Source organism: Fulmarus glacialis, unplaced genomic scaffold, assembly GCF_000690835.1.
Source record: "Fulmarus glacialis isolate BGI_N327 unplaced genomic scaffold, ASM69083v1 scaffold42325, whole genome shotgun sequence".
Lineage (NCBI taxonomy): Eukaryota > Metazoa > Chordata > Aves > Procellariiformes > Procellariidae > Fulmarus > Fulmarus glacialis.
Genome location: NW_009215732.1, coordinates 24,697 through 44,214, shown reverse-complemented (window position 1 = coordinate 44,214; position 19,518 = coordinate 24,697). Strand labels below are relative to the sequence as shown.

General features: G+C 40.4%; 1 protein-coding gene across 1 annotated transcript in view; it reads left to right on the top strand.

Annotated features, from left to right (window-relative positions):
* DCLK1 (doublecortin-like kinase 1) overlaps positions 1-19,518 on the top strand; it is a gene marked incomplete at its 3' end in the record, with an annotated part of 53,588 nt that overhangs the window by 14,280 nt on the left and 19,790 nt on the right. Inside the window, exons 3-7 of the mRNA XM_009579036.1 lie at positions 4,392-4,476; positions 5,838-5,946; positions 11,288-11,345; positions 11,869-11,988; positions 17,848-17,994. Of these exons, the coding sequence (XP_009577331.1) occupies positions 4,392-4,476; positions 5,838-5,946; positions 11,288-11,345; positions 11,869-11,988; positions 17,848-17,994 (519 nt within the window). The remainder of the gene's footprint in view (positions 1-4,391; positions 4,477-5,837; positions 5,947-11,287; positions 11,346-11,868; positions 11,989-17,847; positions 17,995-19,518) is intronic.

The following is a 19,518-nucleotide window of genomic DNA, read 5'->3' as shown; positions in this document are numbered from 1 at the left end:
TGCTGAGTTGAACTTCGTCTTACACATATTACTGACAGACGTAGCTTTTTGTATGTTTTTTAAATTCTGTAGAATTCTTCGGAATAGGGAAGATCTTAGGAGGCATCATTTAAAGACATTAATATTTCCCTTATCCTGAGCCTCCTTCCTGAATTTACACTTTGTTTGCTAATTTTAATCATCGCTTCATTAAGCCCGTTTCTAAAAGAGCAGAACTCGGCATGAGATCCAAACTTAGCGTTACACCTGTGTGCATTTCTGTTACTCACATTTCATCCAGATGCTTCCTTCATGCTGGGAAAATACAAAGGAATCTATTGTTGAGAGACTTTGTAGACTCCATATGCACTAATAAAGGTTTTGAGAGGTTTGGAAAATATAATGCAGTGTTTGAGGTTTAAGATTCAGGAACCTGAATTGCATTTACAAACTTCCTAGTAATACTTGTTTAAGTTTCTTTTCATAACTGCTGATACTGGTAGTCCACAGGAATACTATTTAGCTGGAGTGGGATTTTAAGATTAATTTAGGACAAAGGTGAGTACAGGGAGAGAGAAATTATAGTAATATTTATTTTAGTGCCTTTTTTTCATGGATTTAGCACAATTTCCACTGAGATACAAACTATTTACAAAACAGTTGCTAAATAAATCTCCCAGTGAGACGTGGATGAAACTCTATAGCGCTAATGTTTCCATTCACATCAATGAGACGTGTGGTGTGCTGGCCATCTGTTATATAAACCTGAATAGGATCTGAAATCCTTACACCAAAGACCTGATTTTTTTATGCCATCGCTTTTATGGAGGTGTGCCATAAAAATGGCCATGTGCTGGCAACCTGTGCAACTGGACCCCTTTAAATCTGTGTAAAAGTGATGACATTTCAAGCACCTCAGCATCTCTTAAAATTAAAACAGCTAATTGCATTAAGGTCTGTGTGTTGAAGAGATTATACTCTTGCTTAGAGTTTGTTTTTCTCCCCTCCCCATCTGCAATATCCCTGATGGGGTCCACAGCTGTGAGAGCAACAGTGTGCACGGCAGACTGCCTCACGATTGGCAAGCCAACTGGAAGGAACACCGAGACCCACAAGGATTGCTGGACCCGGAGGGCTTTCAGCTTGTGAGAACAACGAGCTAATTAAAGTCTAAATAAACGGAATGTCCTTCTAGCTGAAGTAAAGATAAATAAATAAATGCCTGCGTGTTGTTCCAGAGGACTGAATAAAGATGAAAATATTTGTGTCGTGTTTACCTAGTAACGTCTCTTTAATTGTGAAAGGGGGTCTGTCAGCAGACTTGGTGAATATATGCAAATGTACAGTTCCTGATTTCTTTTTAATCTGTTGTTTGAATACGAGGGGTTCAGCAAAGGTAATGAAAAGTATGTGTTTTCTTCATATTTTTCAATTTCTTTAAAAATTTTCAAGTTTTAAAAATCTCAGTACGTGTTTTTAACAAATGTCTTCTTAGCTAGTGCTTCCTTGTCACTGGCGAGCTCTGCTTCTGCTCACACGCTGGTGCTTCGCACGCAGATCTCACTGAAGGGGCTGCACGCTTTGTTTGCAGACCTGTGGTACAGTATATGCTACTAATGCATCGCTTTAGTTCTTCTTCAGTTATCAGTATCACCTTAGCCTTCCCATCCTTATGTAGTGTCAATACGAAAAGAAATAGGGGCACTTAAAAATTTGATCTCATGTTGATGTTTCATTTCCTTTAAATTTTCTATGGGCCACTTCTTTTTCAGTTTGTTTAACTAAACCTAGGCTAAATACATATTTAGGGAGCTATACCTGAGACAGGAGTGAATTTAATTTCAGTCGTGTGTAGGCCATTAAGACTATTTGTATTTAAAGTGAAGAACTTGCTGAAGCGCTGTGCTGGAATGGGTCCTCAAAGGAGTCTAATTTTGGAAGGACTGAGCAGTCACAGTTCTCAGCTAAACCTCGTCTTAAGGGTCCTTGAGAAATTAGGTTCCCAAGTAGAAATTTGACTCTCTCTAGACACCCATTCAGAGAAGACGTGGCCACTGAGTTAGGTCTCAATTTTCACGTCTCCCATTCTCACAAATGAGAGCAATGGGTGCGAGACTCCGTAAAGAGACCGTCAGACTGCTAAAGAAAGCTGCAACGGTGTGTAGTCAGCAGTCTTGACCTAACATCTGCTGAAAAGTGTAATCTCACTATTTAAAATGCAAAAAACTGAATAAAGTAGTTGTTTGATAATCTATTGAAAATCTAGCACTAACCTTTTTGTGTTGTACCCCTTAAATGTTGTAAAGGTTCATTCCTGATTGTATATGTAACAAATATTAAACATATTTAAATTGTAATTCTTTTAAGAAAATACTGTGTAGTGGGAAAAGAAGTAAGAAATTGGATGCCTGGTCTAGGAAAACAAACAGACACAGCAGAATGAGTGGAGAAAACATGTTTTTCTGCTTATTTTACAAGCAGGAGCGTAAAGGAAACAATTCTCTCATTACATGTGTATAAAAATAGGCTTTGAGAGTGACTTCTCCAGGCACGAGAACTACTAGCATTTTCCCGTTACCTTGATCCTCATCTGCTCATTTGTTCAAAAATGAACCAGAGGTAAGTTTTTACTGAGACGTCCTGCAGAGTTTAGCACAGAAACAGCACACACATAAACACATCCTAATCGTGAAACAAGGGCAGCAATATCTTAGCAAACTGCATAAAATCAGTCAGTGCTCACTTCTGTTGTCAAGAGGCAACAAAAGTAGTCCAAAAACTGATTAATGCGATTTTTAATTCTGGTCAAAGCTCAGAAGAAATGCTTAGATGGATGAAAAGAATGAGCTGATGTTGATTAAAAGAAAAAAAGGGCAAAGAATCTCTTGGTAGATAGGATGTGCAAGCTCTCAGGATTATTTAGTGAAAAATAGGCCAAGTTCAGCCTTTGTCTAAATCATCTGACCTTAATCTATTGTGGGAGAAATTAAAAGTTAGTCTGTTCAAATGAACTCAGCATACTGGCCAGCTTTTAACTCTGCTGACTGCCGTCTCCCTGGCTCCGTACTCTGCAAAAATCCCAACTGCTGCATCGTTAGTTATTCTTGCTCCAGTCGTCGGCTGTGCTCTGCGGTGGTGGAGGAGAGAGATCATTCCAAAGAAGCTGTATTAAATTTGTGAAGTGGATTGGCACCCTGATTGTGGGCATCTAGATACCTTGCAAACACAGATAAGGAACTGATAGCGTTAGTTACAGGCAGTACAGCCTGCAATTTATGTAATACATAGATTGAAGGAGATAATTAAATACTGCAGCACTTTGTAACCTTTCAGCATGCGAACCCGAGAAAGTTTTAGTTTCGGAAATCCTCTGAATACTTCTCACTTATGTTGCAACACGAGGACCTGAGGAAATGCTCAGTTTTGCTGTAAGTTTAAAGGGCCACTGTTACATTTGTAGCTTCTTCTGGTTTCCTTTGAAGATGGGAGAATCCTGAAGATATGATCGCATAATGTTACGCAGCACAGGATAAAAGTTTTGGGTGAAATCCAGTCCATCTCGTATGTCTGTGTAGTTTCATCCGTCTAGAGGCATGATGAAGCAGTCTTCCTTAAATACATGCCTAGAGTCCATATGTAGCTGATAGACATTGATAGGTGCTTAGGAAGGCTTCCCTAGTGTGATCCTGTCTGCTATACTTTTGGCATCCAGGCTGGGTGGCTACGAGTCTCCTTCTAGGGACTATAGAGATACCGTCCTCCCCCCATTAACTGTATAGGCAAACGTAGACACTTGCTGTACAAGTGCTTAAAACCAAGGTACAGACTCATGCCTCAAGTGAGCTATACCCAATCAAATGCTTTTCCAAAAAGCAAACATTATTCACCCTGACATTTTATTTTCTCCATACGTTACCATAATGATTTCTCCCTTCTAGAACACAACTGGGGAGGATTTCACCAGAGGGAGGTTTGCAAAAGTGAGGAATTCTGCCCATAACAAAGCCAACTTCAGTTAAATCAGATGTTCATGCTTCTAGTGCCTGCTGGGGTAACAGTGTCGCTGAGAAAACAGTCTCCTGCCTGCAGAGGGCATGCAGCTCCTCAGTTTTCCCTGCCAAATGTGTGTGGAATAGGGGGAAACTAATGGAGCATACATAAAAGCGTGGCTGCACATTGCTGCACATGATGGATCAGGGATACCTCCATGTACGTGGGGGTACCAAAAGTGTAATTTCAGTGGAAAAACTGGACTCTTCCCAAGCATCCACATATCCCTCCACCAAAGTAAATTGATACTTTACATGGGGAACACTGAAGCCTCTCTAGGACGTGTGTCCAGCAGGAACATGCTGCGGGTACTCGTGCTCCTTAAAAATCATCTGTTTTCATTTGTGTCTCTCCATTTCCAGAGCTCCCAACACAGTGGCTCCTCTACCTCATTAGCATCCACCAAAGTCTGCAGCTCTATGGATGAAAATGATGGACCTGCAGAAGGTAACATTTGAAGGCTGACATTTCAAAGCAGTCAATGTAGTGATAACAGCAGCTGTGTTGGAAATGAGTCATTCTTCCTGCTGGAGAAGGTGGGAGCGTTGCGGGCTGGATGACTCTCCATGAGGAGGCTCGTCAGTCTTAGCAAACCAGTTAGGTTCACTCCGGATCAGATTTGATCTGGACATCCTTATTCAGAGCTGGTTTTATTGCAGGATACTCTAGATATTAGTTCTGCAGGTGAAGCAGTGCTGACTGGATTATTTCACTAATTTTTTGTCTCATCTGGCATGGTACTAAAGAGCATGCTGCAGTCCTGGGTCTTTACTCAGAAATGATTAGTCTCACCCCGTACTAAGGCTTTGAGCAAGTTGGCTGAGGGATAGTGTCTGCTCCAATACTGCCAGTTCACACGCACGTATACGTAAGTGCGTGTGTATGCTCGTGTCTGACAGTAACCCTTCATGCTGCCTGTGAATTCAGGCAAACCCCAACCTCCTTGTGTCATAACATTCACTTTTAATACTCAACTGGAACAAAGGATAGATAAAGATACAGTTAAAAGAGCTGTCTTAAAGAGTGTAAATTCAAGTCACGTTTTTGAGAGGCATTTTTTTACGTTATGATATTTATATAGTAGTTTGTATCAGCTGCAGTTTATAGTCAGCTTTTAGAGGCATGTTAGGTATTTGTAACACGCTATTTCAAATACATTTAAAAATAATGGTACATGAATGAGCACTAAAACACATGAAACTACAAACTTTTCTTATGCTTAGACACTGTGTAATGCAATTTTACCTAAACATCTGGTGCCCAGGTTGCATGCGAGGTAGTATTATTGAGAACATTTGTTTAAAAACTAAATATTTAATATTGGGGGAGGGGGAAGACTAGCACTTAGCACATGAGGAGTTTTATGGATGTCTCAGTTTACAGGATGTAATAAAATAAGTGCTTGAGTGTTGGACTTCTTTGGTACATATATTTAATCATGCTGTGTCAAGGAGTTCCAACCCTTTTTGGAGGCTAGTCTGCGCTTGTGCAGATCACAGAGGCCTTTTCATAATTAAAAAAATACAATTTTGGTTTTGTCCTGGGGGCATATTGCAATGGGAATGGTAAACTATGTAACACTCGAATGGTGGTATGTTTGAGCCCCAGAAGTCTTATTTTTCATTATTGTATCTGTGTGAAACCTGTTGAGTATATACAATGTCAGCAGCATGGTTTCACTGTACAGTAAGTGAGATACTGACTCTGAATGGTTTCCAGGCTCCTAAACCATAGACTTAAAATGCATGTTATGTGCAACATCTGTGTTTCCTTCACTAACAATAAAAATGTACTAATGATTCTTTCAGAAGTGTTGGAGGAAGGTTTCCAGGTTCCAGCATCGATAGCAGAGCGATATAAAGTTGGAAGGACTATAGGAGATGGAAATTTTGCTATTGTGAAGGAGTGTATAGAAAGGTGAGGAGGATAATATGCTTATTACTGTAAAAATAATCATTAATGTCATGCTTTTTCTAGATCATGTCTTTATTTGTAGAACATAGGACATGTAATAAGAGAATGTCTCAATGCCAGACAGAAAAACTAGACTAATGCCCTCTCGTGAAAAAAAGAGTGCATCCAAGGGACAATCTATGAATTTAATTCTTTGTGGGTTTTATATGGTTTTTTTCTGCTGCACTCCACATGATTTTACCAGTTCTTTGTGTTAAATCTTTCTTGTTGTACTGAAATAACATCTTTTCTTGCAGTATATTCTTACAACTCTCCCTTTACATTAGACGGATGAAACATTTCACATGTAGGAGCGTTCTGTAAAGGTGTTGGGAAGGTTTGTGTGTGCAGTGTAGCAGTGGTGGTCAGCACAAAGAGCTGACTTTGGATCCATCTATTCTGCCATCTGCCACTGAGGAATAACCTTTTCCATGTTTATCTTTAATTAAATGGGCATCTATCTCCTGCTTGCCTGCTTTATGGCATTATATAAGCTCCTTCCAACTTTAGGAGCCTGCACTGCAGACATCAAAATCTAACTTCTTCAGTGCCCTTAACTGTTAAGACATGAGGACAGTCACCCTTAAAGACTGATTTTAGACATCCACTACAGGTTAGAGAAGTCACAAGTCACCTCAAATGTCGGTGTTGCTGAAAGTGTCCAGGTTGACTAGCTCAGGTGTCGGTTTCTAAATCTGGTCAGGCAGGTCATGCACCAGGTTTGAACTGGCTTTACCCAATGTTAAGAGTGTAAAAAATAGGGAACAAAGACAGAAATGCTCTGAGCAGAACTGCAGGTGCCTTTTGGTGACATTGTTAAAAATAGGAGAATATGGGGTAAAAAAGACAAAAGGTACCTGTATGTGAAATGATTGTAAGATTGCTCATGTTAGATAGTAGCAGTGCAGAGAAGGAAAAGAACTGCCAGAGCTAGAGATGTCCAAAAGAAAGAACAATAGAGATGTCAAGGTCTGATAATGGAACTCCACGAGTGAAGTTTTGTATCCCCTATTACCATATTCTAGAGAGGGGACTCTTACTATAACCTCACCTTTGGGCTCAAAGAAAGAACTTTCGCTCTTTAGCCTGTAAGAATGTGATATTAACCCTAGAGAGTAAGTCAAGATTAGCTCTCATGGCAGATGATGATAAATTAGCTTGGCTGGTTTTAAACTAGAGTCTCTTTGGAAAAAGACAGGTCCTGCTCTGCATCTGAAAGAGTCTGGCAAGTCGGAGACCATGAAGACAGCTGTTGGGGAAGGGGGGAAGAGTGGATTTTTATCAGCTGACAGTGTGCTTGTGGGACTTGGCCAAAGCTCTTGTGAGGCCTTCAGAGCTCTGTCAGAGTGAGTTCATGGTCATCTGGAGGGCGATAGCTGTCCAGATCAAACCCCAGGGTCTGAACACTAAACCAGGGAATATGGAAACCTGAAGGAAGCAAAGCAAAACAATATGAAAGCAAGAAAGCACTGTAAAACCCTATGGAGTGGGCATGACTGATGAAGAACATGGGTGAAAACATATAACTAAGAAAAGAGAAAAAGGCAAGCTAAACGTAAAGTGAGTAGTGACCGAGAGAAACAGATTACAAGGCAAAATAAAAAAAGGTTGAGGTTTTGATACACTGGCATTCAGCTGAAAATGCCAGTTGTGCTGAGAGACGGTTCACATGTGCTAGTGTGCATTTTACAACTCTTTCTCAAGCTGAGAGAAAAGATATGAACAAAATTAAATATAGGTCCCACCACACCTAAAAATGATATTGATTACAATATCCTCGAGAACATAAATGAAAACTGTTTCCGGTCCTCTTGTCGATCCTCCTGGTCCCAGAAGTATCTGATAACACGACATATCTAGTGAATATGTGCTCAAATAGCATGATTACTCAGGTATTCCCAGATACGCACTCGTACAGTCTCTGAGCCATACCGTTCCATAGATCCCATTTATATCAGAGAGTTACTACTTTAGAAGAGCTTGAAAACCAAAGTAGAATTATTTCTGTTAGTTTCCACTTCTAAAGCAGTATACCCTTGCCATCACAAGTGTGGAAGGAGAAACTAAAGGCTCAAAGGGTAAATTAAAGCCAGTACATGTAAAACCCCTTCAAAAACATTCTTCACAGTCTTTCTACGCAGAAAACACCTCACTTCAAAGTCTGATAATGTCCATCATTTGCAGAGCCAGAATTGATGGGGTGATACTTGGGACAGAGGACTTTTCCACTTTCTTCTGACGTACAATTCCTGTGTGCATTAGACTTCAAAGAAACAGCGCCATGAGGTGTTAAGCAAGTAGGAATGGGTCTTGTTACACATCTTCACTGATCACATGGATACTTCTTCATCGCTGTGGAGACCAGCCCGTGTGCACTGGTTAGCCACTCTGATGCTTCAAATGCGTTCACAGGCATTTTCCTCTGACAACGAACAGTCCAAATAGAAACTAAAAACCATCTTGAAAATTTTCACGTGGGGACTTCTAAATCTGTGAATGCATGGGCACACACACACACAAATACTTTTAATGCACACACAAAAATAATGAAGACAGATTTTTGTCTCCAGTGCAATGGAAAAATCCGTGAACTTTGCAGGTTAAAACGGCCAGGGAGCGTGGCACGGAGCCCTGTTATGAACTAGAGGTCTAACTCTATGCCCTGCATTAGTGCTGTGGGTCCAGACTTTTATCCAGCCGTAACGTGTTTCCTACTTCGTGTGGCACCTTTTTATTGTTTGGGTTGAATGATAGGTGAGAGGTGATATGCCCATTGCACTGTGAGTTTCTGGCATGGCTGTGCGTATTTTTTGGCGGGTGTGTAAGTTGCAGCACTGCTGACAGCCTGCAGTTCTGCAGCTTTTTAGGGGAAAGGATTTGCATTATCTTAGCTTTAATTTTCCTTTTACCAAAACAAAGAGCAGTCAGAGTTGTCATCTGCTCGTTACATATCTGTTCCATCGTATGTGCAATTTGTCCTGCGGTGTTTTTATATGTGTTCATTTTTAACTTTCAGATACTTCCAAATGCTGACATTTCCTCACTAGCTCAGATTTCCCAGTGTTTTGGAGTACATGGAGTCTCCCATGGCCAACAAAAACCATCAATTTCCTTTCTCATGACAGCAAGGAAGCATTCCTAGGGCAACCAAGCAGCTTGAAAGAGACTCCTATTGAAAGAGGGCATATTTTGTCTGAGTTTGAACCCCGGATATCTTCATTGCTAATATTCCTTCTCCACCTCCTTCTATTCCCCAAAAATAGTGTCCATATCTCTGCCTGTCCTCTCACTGAGCTGGGACTGTAGCCACCAAACAGCAGCACCTTGAAAGGGCACCCCACGTCGAGTGCAGCCCATTTCTGGGGGCTGTAGCATTAAATCCCTTTGTGGGGGAGTACAGATATGAGAAGTTTTTAATTTTTCTTTGCTTAAGTCTTGAACAGCCATGCTGTACTTTTTGTCCAAGTCATAAATGTCATCATCCAGTGTAATTTCTTTGCACAGTCTTTTAACTGATGTCTTAATACAGACTGTCTTTGCTCCCTGCTGACCTGGGAACTCAAACAGAATTAATATTTTGGGATTTTTTTCTTCTTTTTACTGAAGTCCCTATTTTCCCTTAAGTTAATACCTAGTGGTACATCATTGCCAGAGGAGGTCTCCATGCTTAAATATGGCAATGAAAATGCCCAGTCGTTTTTCTAATGCAATGCTTTCAGTTTATGACTCACTTTGCACATCCTACTTGACAGACTGTGCACACTTCTAGGCGCGTTCATTTCTCTATATAACTTATTATATATCAATTTAATGTATCAATTTAACTATGCTTTGCTAAATGAAGAATGAAAAAAAAATCACCCCATATGCTTGAGAGGTTATTTTTTTCTTTATTTTTTAACCAAACATATGCCTAAGGGCAATGTATTAGACTTTTGTAAACTCTTTAGATTTTCATTACAAAACGAAAGCGTTCCGGTAAAAGCTTTTTCTTATGTGTTCCATTCTTCATTTCACCTTACAGTGAAACTAGAGCTTGTGAACAGAGCTTCTTGGTATCGTCCTTACAGCCATCTTTTGGTTTTGTAACTTGGTAAAGAAATAGAAGTTGATATTGTGGACTTGCCTACAAGCTTAGTTTTCTGTGTTAGCATTCTATGTAATCAATATCTATGTATGTGGTAGTGATAAATATTATATCGTTTCCAAAAAAAACACCTAAAAGGAAATGTGTTCACATCCTGAACTAATTCTCTGTAATTTCTTACTGTCTCCAGAACCTTTCATATTCTGTCCCTTAAGCATCATATTTAACTCTGCTAGGTATCATATACTTACTGAATACATAAAACATTTTTCCAAGGACTGACTTTTTTATCTTAGCAGTTGCGAGGGCTAAGATAAAACAAATGACTCTTCATTTTAAGTAAAAAAATAAATGTATTTTCCATGGCTTGTATTTTTTTGTTTAGTAGAAGACAAAACTTTTTCATTTTGAGAAGATTTGGATCTGTAAATACTATATAATATTTTTACATAAAACAGAAGAAGCAGAAGAAATAACAAATACCACTACAAAATGAAAAAATCAAGTGACTTTGTTTCAAAAACATTGAAATGTCTTCATTTTTTAAAAAAATGCTCAATGCTTTTTTTTCGGGCACACGTATTCAATGAGTTTAGATTAGAAGGGCAATGAAGCTGGTGAAGGGTCTGGAGAACAAGTCTTATGAGGAGCGGCTGAGGGAACTGGGGCTGTTTAGCCTGGAGAAGAGGAGGCTGAGGGGAGACTTCATCGCGCTCTACAGCTACCTGAAAGGAGGTTGTAGCGAGGTGGGGGTCGGTCTCTTCTCCCAAGTAACCAGCGATAGGACGAGAGGAAATGGCCTCAAGTTGCGCCAAGGGAGGTTTAGATTGGTCATTAGGAAAAATTTCTTTACTGAAAGAGTGGTTAGGCCTTGGAACAGGCTGCCCAGGGAAGTGGTAGAGTCACCATCCCTGGAAGTATTTAAAAGACGTGTAGATGAGGTGCTTAGGGACATGGTTTAGTGGGCATGGTGGTGTTGGGTTAACGGTTGGACTTGATGATCTTAGAGGTCTTTTCCAACCTTAATGATTCTATGATTCTATGAATTTGGCTCAAGTTCACAATTCCAGACAGATCCAAGCTTCATTTCTTGACAAAACAAATACTTGAATAAAATTCTTTCCCAGACCTACTGTGCTCAAATGACAAATATAAACTTGACCGAGAAAAATATTCAATGCAATTGAACATACAATTTTTTCTTTTCTCTTTCCTCAGATCAACTGGTAGAGAATATGCTCTGAAAATAATCAAAAAAAGTAAATGTAGAGGAAAAGTAAGTACAAAAAATCAAATGAGACCAAAAGATTTTTTTTTTCAAGAAACATTTTGTGAGAGATCACTTTGGAAAGCTGTTGGTATTTGCCTTCTTCCTGGCAAGTGTTAGAATCTTTTTGGTTCAAATCTTTGCCTCCCTTCTGGAGACCTTTGGAGTATCAGTATAAAAGGCTGCAATGTGCCTTTCTAGATGTGTGTGTTCATTCTTCAGTTGGTTGGTTGTACGTGGGTACGCCCACTCCCCTTGTTCTTTACCCCTGTAATTATGTCCTCTAGCTTTCATAACCCCAGATGTTATAGAAAACAGAAAAACAATACTAATAATTATAACAACACCGGTCACTATGTCTAAACAGTATGCAAGGTTAATCAAATTGATGTCAGTTTTATAGTAAGTGAATTTCTGAAAACCCTGAAGAATCCATGCAGGTCCCAATTCTCTCTGCATTTTCCACTGTACAATGGAGGTGAAAGTTTTTCCCACCAACCCGTAGTCATTGAAGATTTCTTTTGTGTGGCAGGAACACATGATCCAGAACGAGGTATCTATTTTAAGACGAGTCAAACATCCCAATATTGTACTTCTGATTGAGGAGATGGACATGCCAACTGAGTTGTACCTTGTTATGGAACTTGTAAAGGTGAGTAATTTGGAGACAAGCTGCTTATTAAGAATTGTTTCAACTGTACTGAGAAATTTCATTGGTGCTAAAGCTTAGTAAGAATTATGGAATCACAGGATAATTTAGAATGGAAGGGGTCTCTGAAGGTAGTCTTGTCCAGCACCCTACTGAAAGATGTGTAACCCACTGTCAGATTTTTTTTTAAGGCTTTCAAATATTTCAAATATTTGTCTAACTTTCTGTAAGCCACACTCAGAAGTGCTCTGTGGACAGTACTTTGGAGATCACCAGTTTTATTTGCTCCCCCAAAAGAAATCTCTTTAAAAAGCTTTATCTTAAAGAAACGCATCTGCTTTGAGGTGAATTGAAAATACACCCAGTCCGAATAGCCGTAAATACCAGATTTCAAAATTCAATATTCTGTGATAAAATAGAGTTTAATTAAATTTTATTAATTTATGTTAAATTTAAACAATATTACCTGTCTTTTTTTTCAACTGATTTGTATTAACACATTGTCAGGCTTACCTCCTTGATAATAATCTAAATTTAAACTGGGGGAGGGGGGGAGTGAAAGAGAAAAACCCGCTATTTAAAGCATGGTTCTATTCTGAAAAGTAAGTTTGCGCATGCGGTATTTTATATTTGGGACCCTATTTATTTCTTCATAGTAACTTCCAGATCTGATGCATTTATTTCACTCGCTGGTGAAATTACATATTCAAACTGGACTATGAAACTCAGACCAGGTCATCTCTTGCCCCCATACTGTCAACAGTGCAGTGCAAGAAGTATGAATTTAGCTCTGGGTTCTGGTACTAATACACAAGTATGTCACTGTGCATAAAAGGTGGTAAAAATACGTTTGAGCAAATTGTACAAATTAAGGCAGAAAACCACTGAGGACATCTTGTCCTCCATACTTACTTTAACAGAATACACCTGTTTTTCACATTCACTAATGGGATTAGCGATTCTCCTTCCTTCCTCAACTATTCTGTGGGAAGGAGATCTTTCCAACAGCCACCTCCATTTCTGTATCTTGATCAGGACGTTCTCCTGAGGCAGCCTATCATGCCTACACCTCAGAAATCCACAGTTTTAAGTGTTTACAGACAAAGATTACAATAAAGCTGCGCAGCAGCAGCAGCGGCATTTGTGTGCAGGCCTGTTGTATGTGCACGCTCAACACTTGTGAGCAAATCAGGCAGTCTGAACCCTGGCAGCCAGTTCACTTCCACTTATCTTAAATTAAAAGTGTGGTCACCTTCGGTAGACGTCCTCTGTATCCGTGGTTAGAAACAGGCACCACCAGAGGTCGTGAGAGCAAGCAATTTTGGCAAGCAGGATTGTTATCTGCTTTGCGCTGGTTGTAGGTGGACATTAGGGGGTGTCTTAAGGTAAGCAACTTATTGAGATGTTAGATAGGATGATCCCAGGTGCAAGTGTTTCTTAAAGAACTTCTCAATCTCTGGGCTGGAATACGAGAGCAAGGAGAATGAAAAGTTTTTTGTTTTGTTCCATTATCCTCCGTGCTCTGTCGCAGCAGTGGTGACACAAGCCACGTTCGCAGTGCAGAGCTGGAAGGCTGTCAAGCATGGCCCATGGGTGGATGGCCACAGATTTTCCCTGTCCTTGTGGCAGGCTGGGACAGCCCTGTTATCCATGAGAAGCTCAGGCCATGGAGACGGCTTAGGAGATGGCACCATTGTCCTCTTAGATTTGAGTCTGCCTGATGCCCTACTTGGCTTGAGTGGTGCTATGGAGCTTATGGTCCAGCCAAGCCTGCTGTCCACCACCTCCAAGCTCTGAGGAAGCACATTGGGGCATGCTGGTGGCAAGGGGCTGACAAGGTACCCAGCATCCTCATTTAGTCTTGATGGAGAGATTAAATCCTAAGAAAAAAGCAAAATACTGGCACTCTTCCACACCACGAATCCCTCTGTGTAACCAGTCCCAGAAGAATTTCCCCACCCTCTTCATAGTCATAGCCCTCTCTTGCGCTCCGGAGTGCAATGTGAAATAGCACAGCTTCAGATCAGATGCCATTAGCCATCTAACACTATTTTTTTCATAATTACTACTCTTTTCTATGATAACTGAGCTCACTCTGTCTCATGGACACTGTAGGTTTTTCCTGGTGTCCATGAGAGCTTGTTCAAAGGTACCTCAATACTCTTGCACAGCGTTGTAATCCAATGTAGCCACAGCTTCAGCCTGCATTGACAAATCCTTCATCTTGGCCCCATGAGGTGTGCTAAGAAGTAAAAGCTGTGCCTTGTCTAACATGCCAAGACCTAAGCACATAGCTGGTTTTATGGGTGCAACCTGCTGTGCTATTCATGCTTGAAAAATGTTCAAACTGTAGTCTCCGGTGGATTTTTAATCAAAGTCCTACTCAGCTAAATAAGAGAGGAGGGGACCAAAAACACTTAGAAAATAACTAGCCTAAAAGATGTATATAAAAAACCCCATCCATTATATTCACTTTCTGGAAAAATCTGGGGGTTTGCACTCTTTCTTCTTTACTCCTTAGGATTGCTGCACATACCATACCAAGATATTTATGCTTTTAGTTATGCTATAGAAAGGCTTTATAGACATCTCTGTAGGTCAGATATCCTAGAGAGCACTGTTTTAATATTCTTTGCTTTTATAGGGAATAATAGAAGAAATTTAGAAGAAATATCCTAATACTGGGAAGTTAACTTTGTTTCTTTGAAGCAAACATCTATTCCTTAATATTTAATTGGAAAAAAGTCTTGTTATACTCTATGGGCACCGGGGAAGGTATTTCTGGAAAGACATTAATTGTTAATTCACCAATTGCTGACTGTTACCATTTCATAGCATGCACTGTTAGAATTGATTAACCATCTGTTAGTGACTGACTTTTGAAGACCTGACTTTAAATCAAACTCATAGACAGGAAAGAAATTCAAGGAGAAAAGGCTTGATACTGCAGAGCACGGTTTCAGTTAATACCACCCTGCATTAATTGGCAGTAACATGTTTGACATAAGTGGCTGCTGCAAGTACTGCCCTCACCTCATGGCAGATAGGCCATTCATTGCTTTGTAAAGTGTAAGAAAAAGCACTTCATAAATACAAATATAAACACATTGCAAGTGGTGCTTGTAAAAGGAAGCAAGGACCTGGTTTCTGGCACGTTGCCTTTTTACACAGCGAAACAAAATTGTTATTCAAACCTAACAGGGGTTTGGCCAATTTAACAAGCAAGATTTATTGCAGAGTTTCCTTGACTGCTCCAGGATATGATTTCACTTTTGCAGAAGAAAAGAGAGATTATATCATTTACATAACAAGGTAATAAATAAATAATTGGTTACTGTACTTCCAAGTATACTTCCTCATGTGCGCAGATGATAAAAACTGCATTCAGATGTTACTGGTCCCATTTCACTCCAGAACAGGGGATTTAAGACTGAAATATCATCCTGAACTCACCCCTCGTTCCTGAATAAATGATAGTGACCTGCTGTGTGAATTGGCCAGGCAGAGCCTTGCAGGTTAAAGTGCTCTTCAGGGAAAGGGAAGTCTGAAAACAATTCTGCCTGATATAGCTGTCAGCTCTGTTAACTCTTTGCAGGATATCGCCTCTCTTTTAACTGCAGAGAATCCCACAGACTAAATATATGCTTTCTTTTCTTACCAGGCTACCTGGTAAGAAACTTTACCGAGTAAAGTAGGCTGCTTCACTGGAGAAAATTACTCTGCTTCAGATTGGCTTGGCCATCTGTTAATGTGCTTTGCAACGTCTATATTTTTCTGAGTAGGTTTCTCTTGCACATGAACATTTGTTCTTTTTCTTCTGACTTGAGGCCGAAATGTTCCCTTCTCTTTTGAAGGTTCAGCTGCTTTCCTTCTTGCCCCTCACATCTCAGCTCGGGCTGTTTTCTTTGTTTGGAGGCAGATCCTTTGCTGATGTTATTGACACTTCTCCTGAGCATCTGGAACATATTAGATAAGACCAAAGATCTGTCTAATCCACTACCTCATGTTAAAAAGCAGCTGGTACAGGGGCTTCACAGGAAGGAGCTTAGGGAAGATAGATTATTTATCCGACATATTTTGCCACATGCTGATATCTGATACGTAGGGATCAGTTAATGCCATGAACTACATGATATTGTACTTTTGCCAAATATTTGGCCTTTCTCTCTAATCCTCTATCTGGTTTAGTTTGGCCTTTTCTTCCTCCTTTTCCTTGACACTATGTATCTTGATGTATCTTGATCAGTCACCAGCCAGAGCAAGAGGTTTTGATGTGGTCCAGATTTGACGATGGTTGGCTGCAAGCAGTTTCCAAAGCTGGGGTTTTGCATCTACAGTGGGAATAAACCTGCCCTGGCAGACGTCAGCTGCACCTCAACAATGCAGAATTTCTAATAGTTTGGGGTTTTTTCACAAGTAATGTCTCTTTTCTCAGGTTTGAGACTTTGGTGGTTGTCTTTTCCTACCTCTTTCCCTTTTTTTTGGCATGATTCCTGGAAAAATTCTTTTTTTGACTCTTCCCCCTCCTCTTTTCTCTTAGTGAAAACAGTGTTTACTCTGGAGCTGAGCCTTAAAAAAAAGCACCAAATAACTTGAGACTGTTGATAAAATCCTGAGAGTTGGCAAAGCTGGGACTCCTCTGTTGCCTTCAGAAAATGCCTACTTTTTCTTTAAAATACAGTCTCCTGTGATAATTTGTTTTCCTTGATGTTTTGACTGCAGCAGGGATTTTTTGCATTGTTTTTGCAGAATTATCATTTCCTTCCTCTTTTTTTTTTTTTTTTGTTGGTCTGTGTTTCCTTTATGGTGCTGCTTTGATTTTGGCCAAAGGCCCAATACCTCTGAGTAGTATCTCAAAAGATGTTTGTTTTTTCCTCCACTCTGTCAAGCTTCCTCCTTAATCTCTTCTTTAAAGTTATTTTTTGGTCTTTCTCCAAGCACTTAGATGTTCTTCTTCCCACTTGCCAGCTCAGCTCTGGAAATACAGTCCAAATGTCATGGCTGCCTCAGATCCTGGTGAAGATCATTGCAACTTCGAGGACTTCCACTTAGTTTTTCTTCTTTTCTTCTTTCTCTCTCTCTTTTTTTCTTGTTTTTCTTTCACTGCCACTAGCTTTTAGCTGAATTAGACAGCACGATGAGCTGGAGATGGGACAAGCTGCCATCTGTGTTTGTAGCTGTGGTGAAATACTAATGTTAATTCTTAAGTGTCTTCCAGTATGATTGTCTGACATATATGCTCAGAAGTTCTTCGGTATTAGCTGCAAGAAAAGCATCACACTACCAAAACCTGCACTTTTTGTGTAGAGAAAGTGGTTTCTAAAATCCATGTTTTCAAAGTTTTATGAGATGGAAACAGACTTTTAAAATATGCTAGCAGTGATGACAGATAGCTGGTTTGAGTTTTACTCAGAATTTCTTCATTTTTCTGGAGTTCAGTCAGACTTTGGGCAAAAATTTGATGTCAGCCTGTTTGTGATTATAATAGAGTGGCAAGGGTTGGTACGTGGCATCGTGACAGGCAAGTATGTGGGCATGCCAGAAATTTGCAACAGGGGCTCTGAACACACAGGTTGGCAAGTGCTGGACATATTACAAAGCAGTAGCAGGTGGGAACGGTTTGCAGTGGAGACTCCGGCCTCTTGGCTGACCAACCAAACCATGACAAATGGTTCTGAATTACTGGTATGTTCAGCTGCCATTATAGGGGATGTCATCACAGTACCCAAAGTTTATAGCTGCAAGGAAACTGTACTGCTCCTCCCTCCTCCTCCTCTATAAATGATGCTCCTTGATCTTCCCTAAATTTTTCAGTCATTTCACAAGCAGTGTTGCTCATATGCCATGGTCATTTTGCTCCAGGGAGGAGATCTTTTTGATGCTATTACTTCCACCAACAAATATACAGAGCGGGACGCCAGTGGGATGCTTTACAATCTGGCCAGTGCCATCAAATATCTTCACAGCCTGAACATTGTCCACAGGGATATCAAGCCGGAGAATCTACTGGTAAGTGAAAATTCAGCTTTCGGTATTGTTGATAACTTGGGAGTGTGTGAGAGAAGGTCTGCGCTTCTCCCTCCCTCCACACACACACCAAGTTTATTTCAGTCTTTTAAGTCATTGGTCTTTTAATTTTAACCTTAGCATTGTAAAGCTCTCCTAAGAATAACAGCTATCACAAAAAGTACAGTAGCGTCAGCTGGTATGTCTAGACCGTTCCCCAGGACACAGCGACAGAGTTGTTCGTGATCACTAGAAGTGACCTTTCAGTGAGCTGCAGTATAATTTCAAGCTTCTCATAAATACAAAGGTGTTCTGTCCTCACTAGACCATTGTGTACTTCTGCAGCTGCCTCAGTAATTAGAGCAGTTCAGTTTTACAAACATGGTGGGTATAAATGTTGTGCCCTAACCATGTAGTATGTCAGGGCAGAACCAGGAAGAGACTTCAGAGTCCTTCCTTTCCCTGCTGCATCTCCCAAATAATCCCATAGCACTTTTTATTAATACACTTTACTAAAAAGCCTGACTCTTCCTTTTCCTGGCTGAATCGGGATGAGCCCTATCCACTGAAGACAATGAAAAACATACCCTGGCAACTAGTCCCTCTGAGGATTTTGCATTCTTGAATGCAAAGTTGTGTTCTCCAACTGACATAGTTGTATTTCTTCTGAGAAATTAATTTCTCCTGATTATTTCACTGATTTCTGAGTTTTCCCGAATTTGCTGACATGTTCCAGTATCAAGATGTCCCAATTCTCCATATATTCTGCAACCATAAAACAATGTTTAAGACACCTAGAATATCAGTTCTCTCAGCTGTGTGCTCTCTGCCATAACTTAGTGCATTGAGTCCTGCTTGACACTGAAGAGATTTTATGGGAAAGCTGACTCAAGTAGATCTTACTAAACTTCCAGGGGGTGGGATTTTTACAGTTGAGGTTCCTCTAGTGGCAGGTGCCTTTTAGTTCAGGGTGAAGAAGTAGCTTGCCCTCGTTTTCCAGAAACTGCTAAAAACATGTTGGGTAGGAGTTTCACTAGACACTAATGACTGATACTCCTTTCGCAGCCCTTGTGCTCATGTTTATAGGTGGCTGCATACAGAAGTTTTAGCAATCACGTGCCAGGATTCATTAATGCTGTGACTTGGAGTGTGCAGGAGGGTCTTAGTCTGGGGCAAGGCTTGCCCTGCTGTTGTCTTGACATACCTCTACATGCCGAAAGTCTGACAACAGTGGAGTTAAGCTTTTGGGGGAAGAGAGAAAGATAGACAGGAGGTGGGGACAACAGGGAGAGGATTAGATTTGCCTGCCCAGCTGTCTCTGGTATTTTTCCCTTCTTGTTCTTGTGCTGTTGCTTTCACGCCGTTACTGTCACGGTCTTGCACCTGCAAACCCCGGTAGTGTGGTTACAGCAGGTTCTCCTGGCCACTAGTGTGAGAATCTGCCCTTTGCCGCCTGCGCTTTTCCTAGCCATGGGTTGTAGCTTTAGGTTTAGGGGAGCCTATAACAGGCCTGCCCAAAGCAGAGCA